The sequence below is a fragment of the Aquila chrysaetos genome, chromosome 16 (genome assembly GCF_900496995.4).
Source record: "Aquila chrysaetos chrysaetos chromosome 16, bAquChr1.4, whole genome shotgun sequence".
Lineage (NCBI taxonomy): Eukaryota > Metazoa > Chordata > Aves > Accipitriformes > Accipitridae > Aquila > Aquila chrysaetos.
In genome coordinates this window covers 23,553,879-23,568,985 of record NC_044019.1, presented here as the reverse complement: position 1 = coordinate 23,568,985, position 15,107 = coordinate 23,553,879, and the positions used below count along the sequence as shown (strand labels likewise).

Sequence of the window (15,107 nt, the reverse complement as noted above, 5' to 3'; positions counted from 1 at the left end):
TCAGCTGCCCTGGCTGCGTCCCCTCCCAACTCCTTGTGCCGCTCCAGCCTTCTTGCTGGCTGGGCATGAGAAGATGAAAAATCCTTGACTTTAAGTCTAAACACTACTTAGCAACAACTGAAAACATCAGTGTGTTATCAACATTATTCTCATACTGAATCCAGACATAACACTATACCAGCTACTAGAAAGAAAATTAACTCTATCCCAGCTGAAACCAAGACAAGGGAAAAATGGTGCAGCAGGCACAGGAGCGAGAAAGCAAGCTGCTTGGCTCCACACTCGGTGTCAGAGCTGACCAGGCACTGCCTATACTCTTCTACTGGCTATTTTTGTGCCTGCACGTGTAGTTCTGCTTGACTAGAGGCTGTGAAATCTGAGAGATCTTGGATTGCTTCAGGTTTCCTTCACGGTACGGTGTATTCTCGTCCGTGCAATACACCGTACCCACTGCTGGTCCCAGTCCAGATTCTGTTGACCCCAGACGTGGAGCCATCTGCGTTCAAGGAGCGCTGCCTCGAGAAGGTGAGAATTTCTCTCTTGGTTAGGGGAATGTGCAAGAAGTCTACGAAACACATTTATATTCAAATCCCATCTTTTTGAACCAATAGCAGGATCTCCTCAACTCAGTTGTTTTACGTTAGTTGGAGATCACAGCCCTGCTGCTTTTGAACAGCCTCTGCTTGTTCAGCTAGTTTATGCTTGTGCACAAAGTCTTTATCTCTTTTAAAGCCGCAGTTATTAACAGATTTAGTTGCTCATTTTTGGGCTGAAGTTTTCGAAAGACACTTACAGGTTATACTTTTGTTACCGGAAACCAGTGAGACACTTTGTATTTTGTTACCCTCAAATCTAAATAATTTCCTTACAGTAAATGCCACAGCAACCATTAACTAGTATTTCTTAGGTAAAACCTAAATGATGACATTATATAGTAGCATAGTGCCATGAACACAACATATGAAATGTGTCCATTCACCCTCCAAGTTCTTATAGTATGCAACAGTAAAGAAAACAGTAATTTGTGATGTATTACCCCATTTCAGATTTAATTCATTTCCTTATTTACTGAATTAACTTCAGCTGAACTCTAGTGCTAAGTGTAAATCAGTCAGATGCTACTGTACGATACGTGAAAGGTAATATTAAAAAAATCTCTTGCTAAAAATAAACCTATGCTGGCAGCAAAAGATCAAAAGCATCTATGTAATTAAAAATTATTGAGAGTACATAGGAAACAAACTCTGCATTGTGCTTTTAATTAAAAATATTACCCTGTAAATTAAAACTGAAGGCTTAAAAATAGTAATCAAGGTCAAAAGAATTATTAAAGAAAAGTATCTTTGTATAACTTTGAAATTTCTGAGTACATTTATGATTAAAAATAGGAAATGCTACTGGAAAGAAATGAAAAGGGGTAAAAGGGATCTAGACCAAAAAGTTGCTTAAGTAGATGCATTATTTTTCTAAGAGAATAAAAAGGCTCCGTTTCAAATTAAGAGATCTCATCAGCATAGTGCCACAGAGCAGGCTAATAGCTGTCCGTAAGAAATTACTCTCAATGGGGGGGAAAGGTAGGGAATACCTTAGCAACAACTTTGGCAATCTTATTTGCGGCTGTCTCCCTGTAGAAAGCTCCTTCCTCACAACAGCAGAAGATGAGGAAGGAAAACAAACAAACAAACAAACGTTCTCCTTGCCCTAAGTTTTCCTTTATTTAAAGCCAAGAGCAAATTCTTTTTGTCTGCTAAATCCAGCGCTGGGCTCAGAACAACTGCTGTTCAGAAGGGTTTAGAAGCAAGGTATGTGACATTGTCACTTAAGAACAGTTTCGGCTAGCTTTAGACTCTAGGAAATCACAGGATTTCTTTCCTGCAGACACCCCAGAAGAGCGTAACTTGTGAAGCTTCAGTCATTTGAGTATCAAAACTGAAATTAGGAAGCTTTGCCTCACTAAGGAGATGGCTGCCTGGGTGACAGCTCTGAAAGCCGCTTGTACAGAGGTAACTGAAAAACGGCACGCATTGCTAACACAGCACAGCTTTAAGGCAAGCTGTCCCCACATTCACGAAACCGCTTTTGGAGCGGGGAGGAGAGGGAGCGAGCTCCCAGCGGATCCCTTTCCTATTGCGGCTGTGAACATCCGAACATTGTGCCCTGCTACCGAGACCAGCTCGTCCATCAAAGACACGACAAAGAGGCATTGAGTACCTGGTTTCTCCGGGTTCTCCCCACGCGATCGTCCAAAGGGGCTGGGCACGTGGCGATGTTGGGACAGGCAAGTTTTGCAGCACTGCTTCTTGACGGGCTGATTTTAGTAGCCAGTGCCTGTATTCTTTCGCCTGTACCAGCAGATAAAACCTGCGTGTGTTGGAAGACGCTGGGCCGACTCCATTAAATCAAAACCATATTGATGTATAAATTAAACACTGTAACTCCAAATGGATCGCATCTGACCATTTTAATAGCATTTCAGTGAAAACTCATTTGTAAAACAGAAGAAGAAATAAATCCATACTCAAAAACATTGTTTGAAATTGACAGTTGGATTTCCTTCCCTACCGATTATGAAACGGCATCTGACATTTCTTGTCCTTTTCGAGAAGTATTCTTGTTAGAAGTATGCTCGTTACCTGTGACTGGTTGGCCAACATAGAGAGTGTGGAACAGACTGGGACTCTTACAAGACTATGGCTAACCGCCCCCCCCCCCCCCCCCCCCAAGTCTCAGCATGGAAATAGTATCAAAACCAAAATCATCATCTGTATGATTTTTCCAAGCCATACTAAAACCATTTCAACTCAAATACAATATGTAGTAATGCCTTTATTAAAGAGATTGCTTTCTAAAAGGGCAAACACTTCTCTGAAGGTTTTAACCTTTTGCATGCCAAGAGTCAGCATTAGTCCGAGATCATAAATCCACTTGCAAATTGGCAACTTTCTTACTTCGCTGGCAATTCTTTCCTGAAACTCTCACCACACGCAGTGGAGAGCAAATGACACGTTATTTACGCTCAATAATTTCACATGTGCACCATTTTCAGCCTTAACTTTTGAAAAACAGAGATAAATAACAATCAATAGTCATGTACCCTTTATTTGCTTTCAATGTAACATTCCATGCTAATTGCAGATGTAATATTCATGAGTGTAAATATAAGAATTAACAACTCTGGGTTGGTTTTCTTCTCTTTTGTTTTTACATGTGAATATTTCGGCTTACAAAATTAACAGCATACAGTAAATAATCCTCCCATACTTTGTACAAACTACATGATTTTGATATACAAGGATTCTGTTTTTATTACAGTGACAATATACAACCATGTCTATTTACAATGCAAAAAGTATATAAACCACATTTTAAACATTCTGCTACTGGCAGCCACTATTGTTTAGGAGGTAGCTTTAATTAACAAAATGAACTGAAGCCACATTTCCCATCATGTGTTCTATCAAATAATTTACAATACAAAGATAAAAATTCATTGTATGAACAGTATATACAGTTTAATTCTTAAAACAGCAATCTAGCTTTAAATCTTAATGAGAATGTCTCCAGAGTAACTAGGATGGCAGTGGATTTGCTCTCGATTTAGTGCTTCGTTCAAGAAACATATGTAATTACTTAATCATGCATTCCTAACTTTATATCGATCAGATTTCAAACTAAATGTAGATAAATGGATCACTGATTGTACTTAAATAATTTGGGTCGCAGGACTTGAATGGTTTTAAAATAGTGCACTGATTTACATGAAAATCAGTGACTTTGCACAGTGTACTTCACTCTCAGCAAAATAATTGGCAAAAATGCTTTTCTTTTATTGCAAAATTGCTTTCTGTTTTCCCTCTATTTGCTAAAATCTCAAGTCTATTCGTAGATATTATTGGGGTGCTGTAACATTCAACAGGCTGCAGAGTATTCCCCAGTCTTTCTGCAAAGACACGAGCTGTATACATCGACAGCCAAGCTAACACCCACCGATGCATCGACACTCCTTCCAACAGCGTGACCCGACTGCATAATACTGAAGAAAGCTGCTGTGGTTCACCTGAAGTAATGCATCATCACTGGAAGAATGTGTTCAGCCCTATTATTCCTGACAGCTCTTACTACGCCTATTTCATAGTCTACAGATAGTGTAGATTACTAGTGCTTTATTGTAACATGACCTTTTTTTTAAAATTGAACGTTGGCTTGAAATACAAAACAAACATGGTATTCCTATATTGCTGTCACAGTTATGTATGGGAGAATTAATCCCTTTTTTGGCCCTGCAGTAAAATTCATCCTGAGATTCAATGCTGAATACACTATACAAAGCTAGCAAGAGAGTTTTTTTGCTTAATTATAGAAAAGTCACATTTAAAAATAATTTCTTTAATATTAAACAGCTGTCCTTTATATTGTGCTTTGGCAGAAAAAATAAAGAAAAAAAAAAATCAACAGAACTTACCTTGCCAACAGCAGAAGTAAAGTACAACTGGAGTACAACGTGGAAACACGCCACTAGCATGTAAAAAACCGTATAAAAGAAACCACTACTGCGTGGAAAGAATAAAAATATTGGGTAACAAATTTGGTTTACCAATTATTTACAGTCAGGGCAATTGATTTATTTGTTTAATTATTTTTAAATGTATGGCTCAAGAAGTTACTGCCCGCTTCCCTTCTTTACAAACGACACTAAACGATGATTACAAAAGTGCTTCCTGCTCGAAAGGTCAAACCAGGCAACAGTCTACGAAGCTTTATACCTCTTTATTGGAACAGCTGACGGCACAAAGCCTTTTCAGTCTTTAATCCTCGGTATGTTGTAGGCGTAACGAACCAAAGGGAACCCTCGGCTTTGGTAGAAACACGCGCGGCCGCAGGCCTGCACTTGGTCTGAGCTGTCCGACACGAAGGAGTCGTCCTCGTCGGCGTAGTCGGAGTGGGCTGACTGGGTGCCGCAGTCCGACCAGTAGCCGTCCGGCCTTTGACAAGGCACCACCGCCAGCGCGGGGCAGCTGTGTGATTTTATTAAATGTTTACAGGGCACGGGCTTGGATAAAAGGAGCGATTCGCAACATTCGCACACGGCGATGTTACCCTGCAAATGGGTGTACATGCCACAGTCGTAGTAAAAATCCTGCGCCACGCAGCCCCCTTGAGCGTTGACGGCGATTGCTACCGCTCCGTTCTTCCTGGTCAAGTGGCGCCTGAGCGACTTCCAGTCTTCCTTGAACTTTGGGTTGAAGAACACGTACAGAACTGGATTCAGGCAGGCGGGTAATGGGAAAAATATCAAAGTAACGGACTTCATGATTTCAGGGCTGATAGAGATCGCAGTGATCAACGGTGCAAATGAGAAAAACGCAACAGGGCAGAAAAAGATGCAGTTCGTGAAGATTAGCCAAGCGACATGCTTAATCATGCTGGACTGCGAGTTTTCGGAGAGGTCCTCTTTTTCCAAGTTGCAATACAGTTTAGTGTAGATAACGGCCATTAGCAAAAATGCTAATGAATTCAGGAGCACTAAAGTTACTGTGAAACCTAACGAAGGTGTTTCTCCAGTGGGGAAGGGCAAGCAAAGGGGTGATGCCGAGTACTCCGCTTTATAAAAAAGTGGTAAGCATCCCGCTACCACAGCACACAGGAAAGCAAAAACTGCCGCAATTTGAAATTGTTTTTGGCGATTGCTTTTCCCCTTTTTAATGATCTCCTTCGCAGAGAAGCTCCGTTCAACAGCTGCCAACATCAGGAAAAAAATGGCACTTTCTGACGAAAAGACTGCAAGAAACCCAGCAACTCTGCAACCACTGCCAGTCTCCCACCATATGCCAAATTCAGCAAATCTTCCCCAAGAGACAGCATCCAAGAAAGTTAAAATACCAGTATAGACTCCCATAAATAAGTTAGAGACAGAAATCAGGCCTATAAACAGTTTGGAAGACGGCAATGGAGTACAGGATGCAAATATTGTTAACATGACAAGCAGGTTGAAGAACAAAGCAACCAAAAAAATAAACCAGACAGTAAGTCGAATCATCCAGCTGCCCAATAAATATTCACAAGGCTTAAAAGCACCTAGAAGAAAAAAAAAACAAACAAAAAACAAGAAACAAAAACATAAGGACAACCAATTTAGGAAAAAAAATCGTGCCTGAATAAGCAAGATTTTCAAAAGGTATTACAAGAGAACTCATTAATTCATGAATAGAGTACACAGCTGAATTGCTAAATAGGTCAGTTAAAAGTAAACTATTCTGCTGAAGCTATTTACTAATTAATTATGCCTGAAATAATAATTACTGCGATGAATGGTCACTTGAGAATGCTTTGTATAAACAAGCTAGCTAAACAAACTTAATTACCTTTTAGCTACTCAAAATAGCTTTTATTAGTGCCACCTAAATACTTTTTATTTTCTTTAGATTTCATACTTCATAAAAAAAATTGGTAACAAAATAAAAGCAAGTGGGGGAAAGAATTTTTTAGAAGCAACGTGTTCTCTCAAAAAATGATTCACAACCATGCCTCCTGGAGTAACTTTTGGTCACAAGGAAATATCTGTAAAACAGCCGACAAATTCAATTTAATCAGCTTTAATAGGGACAGGAATTCACCACAAGCCCCCCCCCCGCCTCCCCGCCCCCCATCACTGAAAGGCACTGTGAGCTTGGAAAGTCATATAGGGAAAATGATTTTTTTCTTCTTCTTTTGCCACTTAAAAAAGCTTAAATAATAAAAAACTTCCAACAAGCAAAATAATACGAGGCGAGACAAGGAAAAAAGGTCACTACTACTGCTTACCCTTCTAATCCTTCTAATTGCTATTTATTCCATAGGGAAATCCTACTGATTTTAAGTAACAATTAGAAGAGTTTAACCTCTCCTACATCCCCATTAAGCACAGCTAATTGTCCAAAGCACAATAGCTGGGGATCTCTCCCTCCAGTCGGGCACACTGGGAGCTGGAGGCAGAGCAGAAAAATGCCAAACTGTGCTGCAACCTTGGGCCGGAGCTTCCGCGCCGGATTCAGCCGGCGACTCCTGGCTCTGCGCAGCTCGTGCCTTCCCTTCAGGCAGGTGAAAGGTAAGTACAACCCATCACTAACGTGGGCTGCAGCAACGGCGGAGAACGATTAAATGTCAGTGCAAAAGTCTCCCAAGGCCTAAAGCAACTTCCAGAAATTACTGAACTGACAAGTCAAAAAAGAATCTTTTTGTTTAAACGAGCAAGCTTCATTTCTGGGCAGGGAATAACGGTGCTATCTGGATTATCAGACCAGTAAAATCAGCAGTAAAATCCCTTTTTTTTGCAGGTATTCCTGAGTAAGACATTCTCGCCAAAATAACTATTTTTGCAGTACATTCACATGACGCAACAATAGCTGCTAAACTGAGTCTACTTAAAAATAAAAACAACTTCCTATTTAGGAAATTTAAAAATGCCGATGCTGTGCTTCCAAAATCAATTTGAAGTCTGTTTTCTACTAGCTGTACAGTGAGGTATCTTCAGACAAACAAAAATCAATTTGAAGTCTGTTTTCTAGTAGCTGTACAGTGAGGTATCTTCAGACAAACAAACTCCACCACACTTTCCTCCCTTGTCTTTCTCCCAAGGTCTAACTATCCTTAGAGCTAAAAGTTACCCTCCTCTCTCGCTAATATTCCCAGCCCACCGGGGGAAGTTCATGCTCGGAAGGATGAGTTTCACGGCTTTCAGTGCCACGTTACTTGAGTGCCACTGTTCAGCAATCCACTCCTGCCATTAGGCAAAGCGGAAAGTGGATCTACGAGATGAGCAATGATTCACAACTTACACCGTGGGTGGAGTGTCCTACTTATGACCAGACAACAGCATGGCATAGAAAACAAGTCGTTAGTATGGGAGGGACTGGTGAAAAACAAGGCAAATTGTGAACTTGTAAAACAAGCTCTTCCTTCCCTTTTAGAGCTACAGCATCTCTGGCATGGGGAAAAAAAAAAGAGAGCTAAAGGCTTTCAAGATTTAACCCATGTAACACACCATCTGAATTCTCATTCTGTGAACAGGAGATCAAAAGCAAATAAGTAGCCTCGGTCAAATTAATTCTCAGATCACGTACGGTTACATTAATAATGTATTTGACTTTCTGACCACAATTTTTTTTTGGCTGTGATCAAGAAATCCTTGTGATATTCTGTATACTAAAGCTGGAGCTAGCCCGAAAGACAAAGACCGAACAGATTTTCATAATGGATGTAAAATACCAGTTTAGGAGAAGAGAATGAAACAAGACTTGGAAAACCCCTGCTCATCCAGAAGTAACTTCACTGGAAGCATACAGTTCCCCCCATCTATGTATTCCTGTTTACGCAAACAGGAGGGTACAAGACATATAGAAGGAATCCTCTGGAGAGCCCATGGCAAAGGCAAGGAAGCAGGAGGCACCACAGCAAGCGCTTTAGGAGCTGAGTGGAACCACGTGTGGAAATTTGCAGTTCGAGGAAGATAAGCAGAAGGGCAGCAACGAAGCTGCCTAGAATGAAAATATTCGTTTGAAAGATCAAAGACTTTCAGCACTCCTGGACTGTTCAAGCCCGAATTGGAGCAGTTCTGGTGTGCCAATAAGACTACTCATTGCGCAAATATCTGTAGCAGTTTAAGATGCTACTGCCTGCTCCAGCTACTTGTAACAGCCCTCTGCTGTCAGTTAATGCAGCTATAGCAGGGCTGGGGAACAGATCACATAAGCGTTCCTCATCCTCTCTTCTGCAAAGACATCAAGCTTAGTTAAAACCACCAATGACAGCAGTTTGAGTTAAGCTTTTAAAGCACAGGCTGACTTCTCACTGAAACAGATGAGCATTCATACAGTCTGCTCCACAGACATCTCTTTGGCAAGAGTAATGCAGAATTAGGGGGCAGTGCATTAAACACAGCAGGCTCCAAATGTAAGTATTACAGTCTTGAGCGTTCTGCTTATGGAACAAAACTTCTGTTTTTCTCCTAGCATAGTTCTCCGATATGGTGCTATGTGTCTAAAGCTGAGCCAAATCTTTGTGATTGCTCATCCAAAACAACACTGACATCAAATGAAGTTTCACCCAGGCATTGTAGAATTTAATCTTCTGTGTACAGAATGACTACGAGGAATGAAACATGTAATTCCGCAGACAGCTATTTGCATAACACCGTGCCTGAAGTTCACAATGTGGCTAAAGCACATTATAAGATTTACCTGTTGCTGGTGTACAGTGAATAATAGTCTGTCCCAGTTCCTCATTTTCCTCATTTCTTAGAACATCTGCATCAGCTGTATCCAAGTAAAAATGAAAAACAGGTTAGTTGTAGGAAAGAAAAAAAAAGTGAAATGCAGTGAAGCTGCCTAGGATGGAAATAGTCCTTTGAAAGATCAAAGACCTAACACTTCACCAACATTCAAGCTTTAACAAGTGGAGCTGTTCCAGTTTGCTATGTAAGGTCAAACGCTCAGTGCGGAAATCGCTGCAGCAGTTTGAATTACTACTGCCTGTCCCAGCTACTCAGAATGCTTTCTAACAAAGCAGCAACATCTTTCATCACCAGGGAAAGATCTATGGGCCTTGAAGTAGACAGTGGAAGGATAAGCCCTTTCTGAACAGGAAGGCTGAAATACTGAGAACCATTTCTGCCAGAGCAGAAAATGACAGAAACAATACTGGCAGTTTAGAATTTTTTAAAATATGGATTATTATTTTTTTATTATTAAAAAACAGGCAAATCTTACACTCTCAGATAAATCCATTTCACGCATTTAGAAGGAACATGGCACTGCTGATCTGTAAGCAACTGCTAAGCACTTTCAGAGACAGCTTTTGTATCCCTATAAAGATTTACATTTTTCCAAATTTCCTTATTCAAAGACAACATACACCGTTATTCGGTCTAGTCTGGCCCAAAATAATACTGCCAGTTTAGTACAATGAAACACTTACCCTTCTCGCGATCCATCAAGGCACCTTGATCTTGGTGACTGGAATCTTCAGCATTAGAGTTTAAATAAGAATCACAACCCCAAAACGCACAGCACTGGTAAGCATATGGTACAGAGAGTGACCTGAAATAGAGGCAGAACAACAAAGAGCGTTACCCATTGTAACCGAAGTTAAGATTACCATCTATTAAAAATATTTCAGTGGCACACTTCAGTGCTAAAACTGAAGCTTCTTTTGGTCATGGTTGTTAATAGTAAACTATTTCAAATTGTATCAGTTGTAACCATTTCTGATGAACTTTTGCAATGAGATAAAGAATAGGTGATGGATCCAAGTCTCATCTGCTGCAACGGGTACAAAGAAAATTCTGTGATGTTTAGCCCTCTACTCCTCATTCTACTCCACATACAAATCAAATTCTGATCAGTGTTTGTGGTGTTGCTGTACAAATTAAACTAAAAGCTAATGAAGCAAGTTAATTAAAGAGTAATTGTTTTTTAAGAAGGTTAATACCCAGATGACCACAATGTTAAAAATTACATCTTTTCTTCTCACTTCATTTTGTGGCCCTGAAATGAGATTATTTTTTTTTCCTATTTTTTTGTGTGTGTTTGACAGAAACGGTACATACCATTAATCCTGGTAGAGAAGAAATACAGCTTCATAGAGAGTTTTTAAAAGTTCACATAAACAATGAGAAAACAGCAGACCAGAAGCTAATTTTTCTGACTCAAGGCTACAATATCAACTATCTGCAGTATTGTTCCTGAATTCTGTTCTGGTAAACATTTGGGAGGAACATCAGTCTAAAGGATCCCACAATGCATTAGTTCTCAAACACAGATCAAAACCTAAAAACGGATCTGCTGGCTCCACAGGACTGCTGAAGCCTGATTCTAAAAGTGACATGGATTCATTTGCTGGCCTTACAACAAATTAACAGTATCTTCATCTCCATTTTTTCCATCGGACACTATGGGAAACAATTTTTAACTGCTTCTTCTTGAGGTGCAGAAGGATCTTTGAAAATGCAAAGCAATTAATCAATGTTTGATCCACCTCCCACTGAAATCAGCACGAGGTTTCCATTTGAATGATTACTGTTACTCTTTATTATTTGCCTCCAAGAATAAACAGTGTATGTATAAAGCATGGTGATTATGGAATCAGACACCTGCGCATCTGCTCCCGTTTTCCACACTCTGAATGACAGATGTGCTCAGTTCACTAACAAATGGAATCCACCCAAACCACTACTCCAAAGTCATATGATAACTTCCTGAAAAGCGGTGGAGGAAAAATACAAAAGGTTCCAAGAAAATTGTCTGCAAATGGCTTCTATACCAGAAGAAGCCATTCAGATGGCTTCAGAAGAGTCAGATGCCCTTTCATATACATACCAACGTTAAGGCACTACAGGACTCGGCAAACGGCCTGACCATTTGTCATGAGTATTATCTAAACTGGCTTCATTTATTGTCACATTGCTTGTTACTGTCAAAATAAGCGAGGCACTCTCTGGTGTTATTTACCAACGTACCGGAGCTTTGCAAAGTTCTTTGCTGCCAAAGCTTCTTTCAACTCAGAATTGCCTGCAAGTTTAAGCTGGTTCAGTCCGTTCAATCCTTCAGTTGGAACTGAAGTGAGTTCATTGAAACTTAGGTCTCTGAAATGTGAATATTAAGACAGTGTTACAACAAAGTACGTTTGCAGATCCTATAGCATACATTTCATTGAAGTAGGAAGGCTTTTTAAAGTGTCATATTGAGGTTGTGGTCTGGCAAATGCCTGTCAGCGCAGCAGGCACTTTAAAGAAGCGTGCCCTGCATGTGTTCAGCTAGCGAGAGGTTTCGTGATTCACAGAGATGAAACACGATGGGCACGTATTAATTTTAAGCTAAAAATATTTACTATTTCAGAAGTTTCATGATAGAGAGAGGCGGTCACTGCATAGAATAGCCTACTTACAGGTTAACGATAGCTCCAACAGTGGTGAAAGCTTCCTTGTGGATCTGATGGATTCGATTTCTACTGAGGTCGCTGCAATGAATGCCAAATGAGATTATTTTAGCAGTTTCATCAAAACTTTTTAACAGCCACCGTACTGAGAAAAAAGCCAAGGTGACAAATAAATTATGCCTTTGTCAGCAAAGCTGAACAACCCTCCCATTTCCCCTCTCTCCCCAGTCAGCCAGGTGCAGTAGCAGCCAAATCCCTCGGTAAGGCAGCTGTATCCTGCTTCACCTCATCCCCAAAGCAGAATCCATCTCCCATTCCTGCCCCCTTTCCCTTCCTTCCTGGCGCTAGCAGCTCAGCCTGCGCTCCCGAGGTAGAGCCTGGCTCTGCCACCACCCATGGCCAGGCTGAAGGTGCCAGGACGATCCCTCCGGCGACAACCGCATCTGTGGCGCGGCACGTCGGCAGCAGTGGGGGAAGACAACAAGAGAACAAGCAGAAGGCCAGCTGCTTTGCTGGATTTCAGATTCCAGATCCAGCTCCCACTGGACCACCATGACTTGTATTATGACTTTTCTTTTAAAACACCTGTCAATTTGTGGATTTTTTTTCTGATAATTTCAGTGTTCCTACATCATTTTCATAGAGCTAGAGATGTAAGGGGAAGGGATAATTTTGTTTACTTGCCTGCTCCTCATGAGGAAAACAGACAGGATCTCTCCAATAAATACTATATAATGGGATAATACAGTAAAAATATAATGCAAAATAGTAGACTACCAAAAAAACCCCCCTCCTTTTTTTCTCTCCATACATATATATATATATATATATGTATGTCTGTATTAAAAAAATATAGGCTAGAAAAACAAAATGGAGAATAGAAAGAACGGGACTGAAACTGGCTGCTGCTAGTACCTCTTGTACATGGTTCGCTTCACCTTAGGATCCAGCATACCTGGCCTTTTGCCATCAACCAGATTTGTAACACCAAACCCTGACATCAGTTTACAGGGGAATCAAAAACATTATCTTGCTTTACTCAGCATGCAGCTATGTGCACTTACAGGATACGAAGGGAGGACAGTCCTTGAAAGGTATCCTCTGTGATTTCATGGATTTGATTATGCTGTAAGGAACTGCAAAGTGGAGAAGTAGAAACAGAACTTTATTGGCTAACTGGGCTGACTTCAAATCAAGGGGTAGCTTCGTGCCTGCTAATACATAGATTTAGCCTTACCAATGACAAGATTTTTCTTGTTTCCCCTTGTAGGCAAACTGTTTAAGTATTTCGCATTAGCCATGTTAATACAACCACAAAGCTCTTTCATGGCACCTCTGCCCAATCCCAATTCACAAGTCACTCAATTTAGAAGAGACTGTTAAGTGTGGACTGAATTATTTCCAAGCTAAAAGTAACACTTTGTGAACTTCGAGGGGTCACACTGAAATCTAAACCAAATCTACTTCATTCTGCAGGGAGTCTTCAGGCATATTCTAACCCTGAGTGAACTTTCATTTCTCAAAATACAGATTTATCAAAGGAAAATGTTGAGTAACGCCTCAGGATCTAACGGGCAAATTATACTTCCAGTTCACTAGCTGCCTTTACAATGAACCATGTGTACAACAAGCCTGAAGATGTCAAGAGTGTAACAGCAAAGGCCTGTGAGAAGTCTATTAGCCCCACTCTGGTGAAGGGGAAAGAAGCTTGAGTGCAGCAGAGGTAGAAGGAGAAGTAGGAACATATGCAGGCAGAAAAATTGTGTAGGGTCTGGAAATTAAGCTTAAGAAGCTTTAAAGCAGTGAAGTAAGGAAAAACAAAGATGGGTTTTGAATGTGTCTTACAGGGGCTAGAGGAAAAAACATTTTACACAAGCACAGGCTGATGGTTGGAGGGAACTGAAGAGTGGAAGAGATAAGAGGCAGGAAGGAAAACACATAAATGCTCATTCCATTTATGCGTATAGCAGTACTACTATGAAATGCAGGATTAAGGTGCCCTTCGTTCTTTTTTGCATCAGAGGAACAATTAAACCTTAGCTAATTGAGGAAAACACAAGCGGTTGAATTTTCTGTCCAGCACACTCCTCACATGAGACGGTCATATTATCTCTCTCCGTCCTGAATCTTAGAAACTTATGATCAAACATGAAGCAAGAAAAGTTTCTAGAGACTCAGCATACTAAGGAGGTAATAAAGATAAATAACATGTATTTCTACTTACATTTCTTCCAAGGAGTGGCAGCCCTTAAAACTTGGGAGGTCCTTTATATTGTTATAAGACAAATCCCTTCAAAACAGAAAATGGGAGAAAGGTGCTTAGCTCAACTCTTTTCTGCCTGAAACATCTCATCACTTGTAACCATGTCCTGGTTTCTGCCGGGATATAGTCAATTTTCTTCCCAATAGTTGGTATAGTGCTGTGTTTTGGATTTATGATGAGAATAATGTTGATAACACATTGATGTTTTAGTTATTGCTACGCAGTGGTCAAGGACTCTTCAGGCTTCTCATACTGCCCTGCCAGTGAGTAGGCTTGGGGGGCACAAGGAGTTGGTAGGAGAAACAGCCAGGACAGCTGACCCCAACTGACCAAAGGGATGTTCCATACCATATAACGTCATGCTGAGTACATAAACTGGAGGGAAAGCTGGCCGGGGGCTGCTGCTCGGGAACTGGCTGGGCATCGGTTGGCAGGTGGTGAGCAATTGCATTGTGCATCACTTGGTTTGTATATTCTAATTCTTTTATCATTATTATTTTCCCTTTCTTTTCTGTCCTATTAAACTGTCTTTATCTCAACCCACAAATTTTACTTTTTTTTTTTTCTGATCATCCCCCCCTTCCCACTGTGGGTGGGCAGGGGGAGTGAGAGAACAGCTGTGTAGTGTTTAGCTGCCTGCCAGGTTAAACAACGACAAACCATTAAATGGATTGGCAGAAAAATCTTCCTGTTAGTAACATGCTGTGAAAAAACTAAGGGCAGTTTAAAGAAAATCATGAAGGGAATCACACATGTGATCTCTCCACAGTTGTCCTAAATAGCCCCACTATGCACTTTGATTATACATATACACACCCGAAGACGTAGAAAGACATAACTGCTATGTCAAGCTTGCAACAGTCAGTAAATAGCAGAAATAAGGCTGTCTATATAACTGTAAAACGTTGATTCATCGCCTTACATTCACTCTATT

At 40.6% G+C, this 15,107-nt stretch overlaps 1 protein-coding gene across 1 annotated transcript in view; it reads right to left on the bottom strand.

Moving 5' to 3' along the window:
• Positions 1-2,806: 2,806 nt before the first annotated feature.
• The window catches only part of LGR4 (leucine rich repeat containing G protein-coupled receptor 4), an 85,235-nt gene continuing 72,934 nt past the window's right edge, over positions 2,807-15,107 (bottom strand). The window contains exons 12-18 of the mRNA XM_030039349.2: positions 14,135-14,200; positions 12,975-13,046; positions 11,920-11,991; positions 11,492-11,617; positions 9,952-10,073; positions 9,216-9,290; positions 2,807-6,075 (exon numbers count right to left, since the gene is read on the bottom strand). Of these exons, the coding sequence (XP_029895209.1) occupies positions 4,799-6,075; positions 9,216-9,290; positions 9,952-10,073; positions 11,492-11,617; positions 11,920-11,991; positions 12,975-13,046; positions 14,135-14,200 (1,810 nt within the window). The 3' untranslated portion in view covers positions 2,807-4,798. The remainder of the gene's footprint in view (positions 6,076-9,215; positions 9,291-9,951; positions 10,074-11,491; positions 11,618-11,919; positions 11,992-12,974; positions 13,047-14,134; positions 14,201-15,107) is intronic.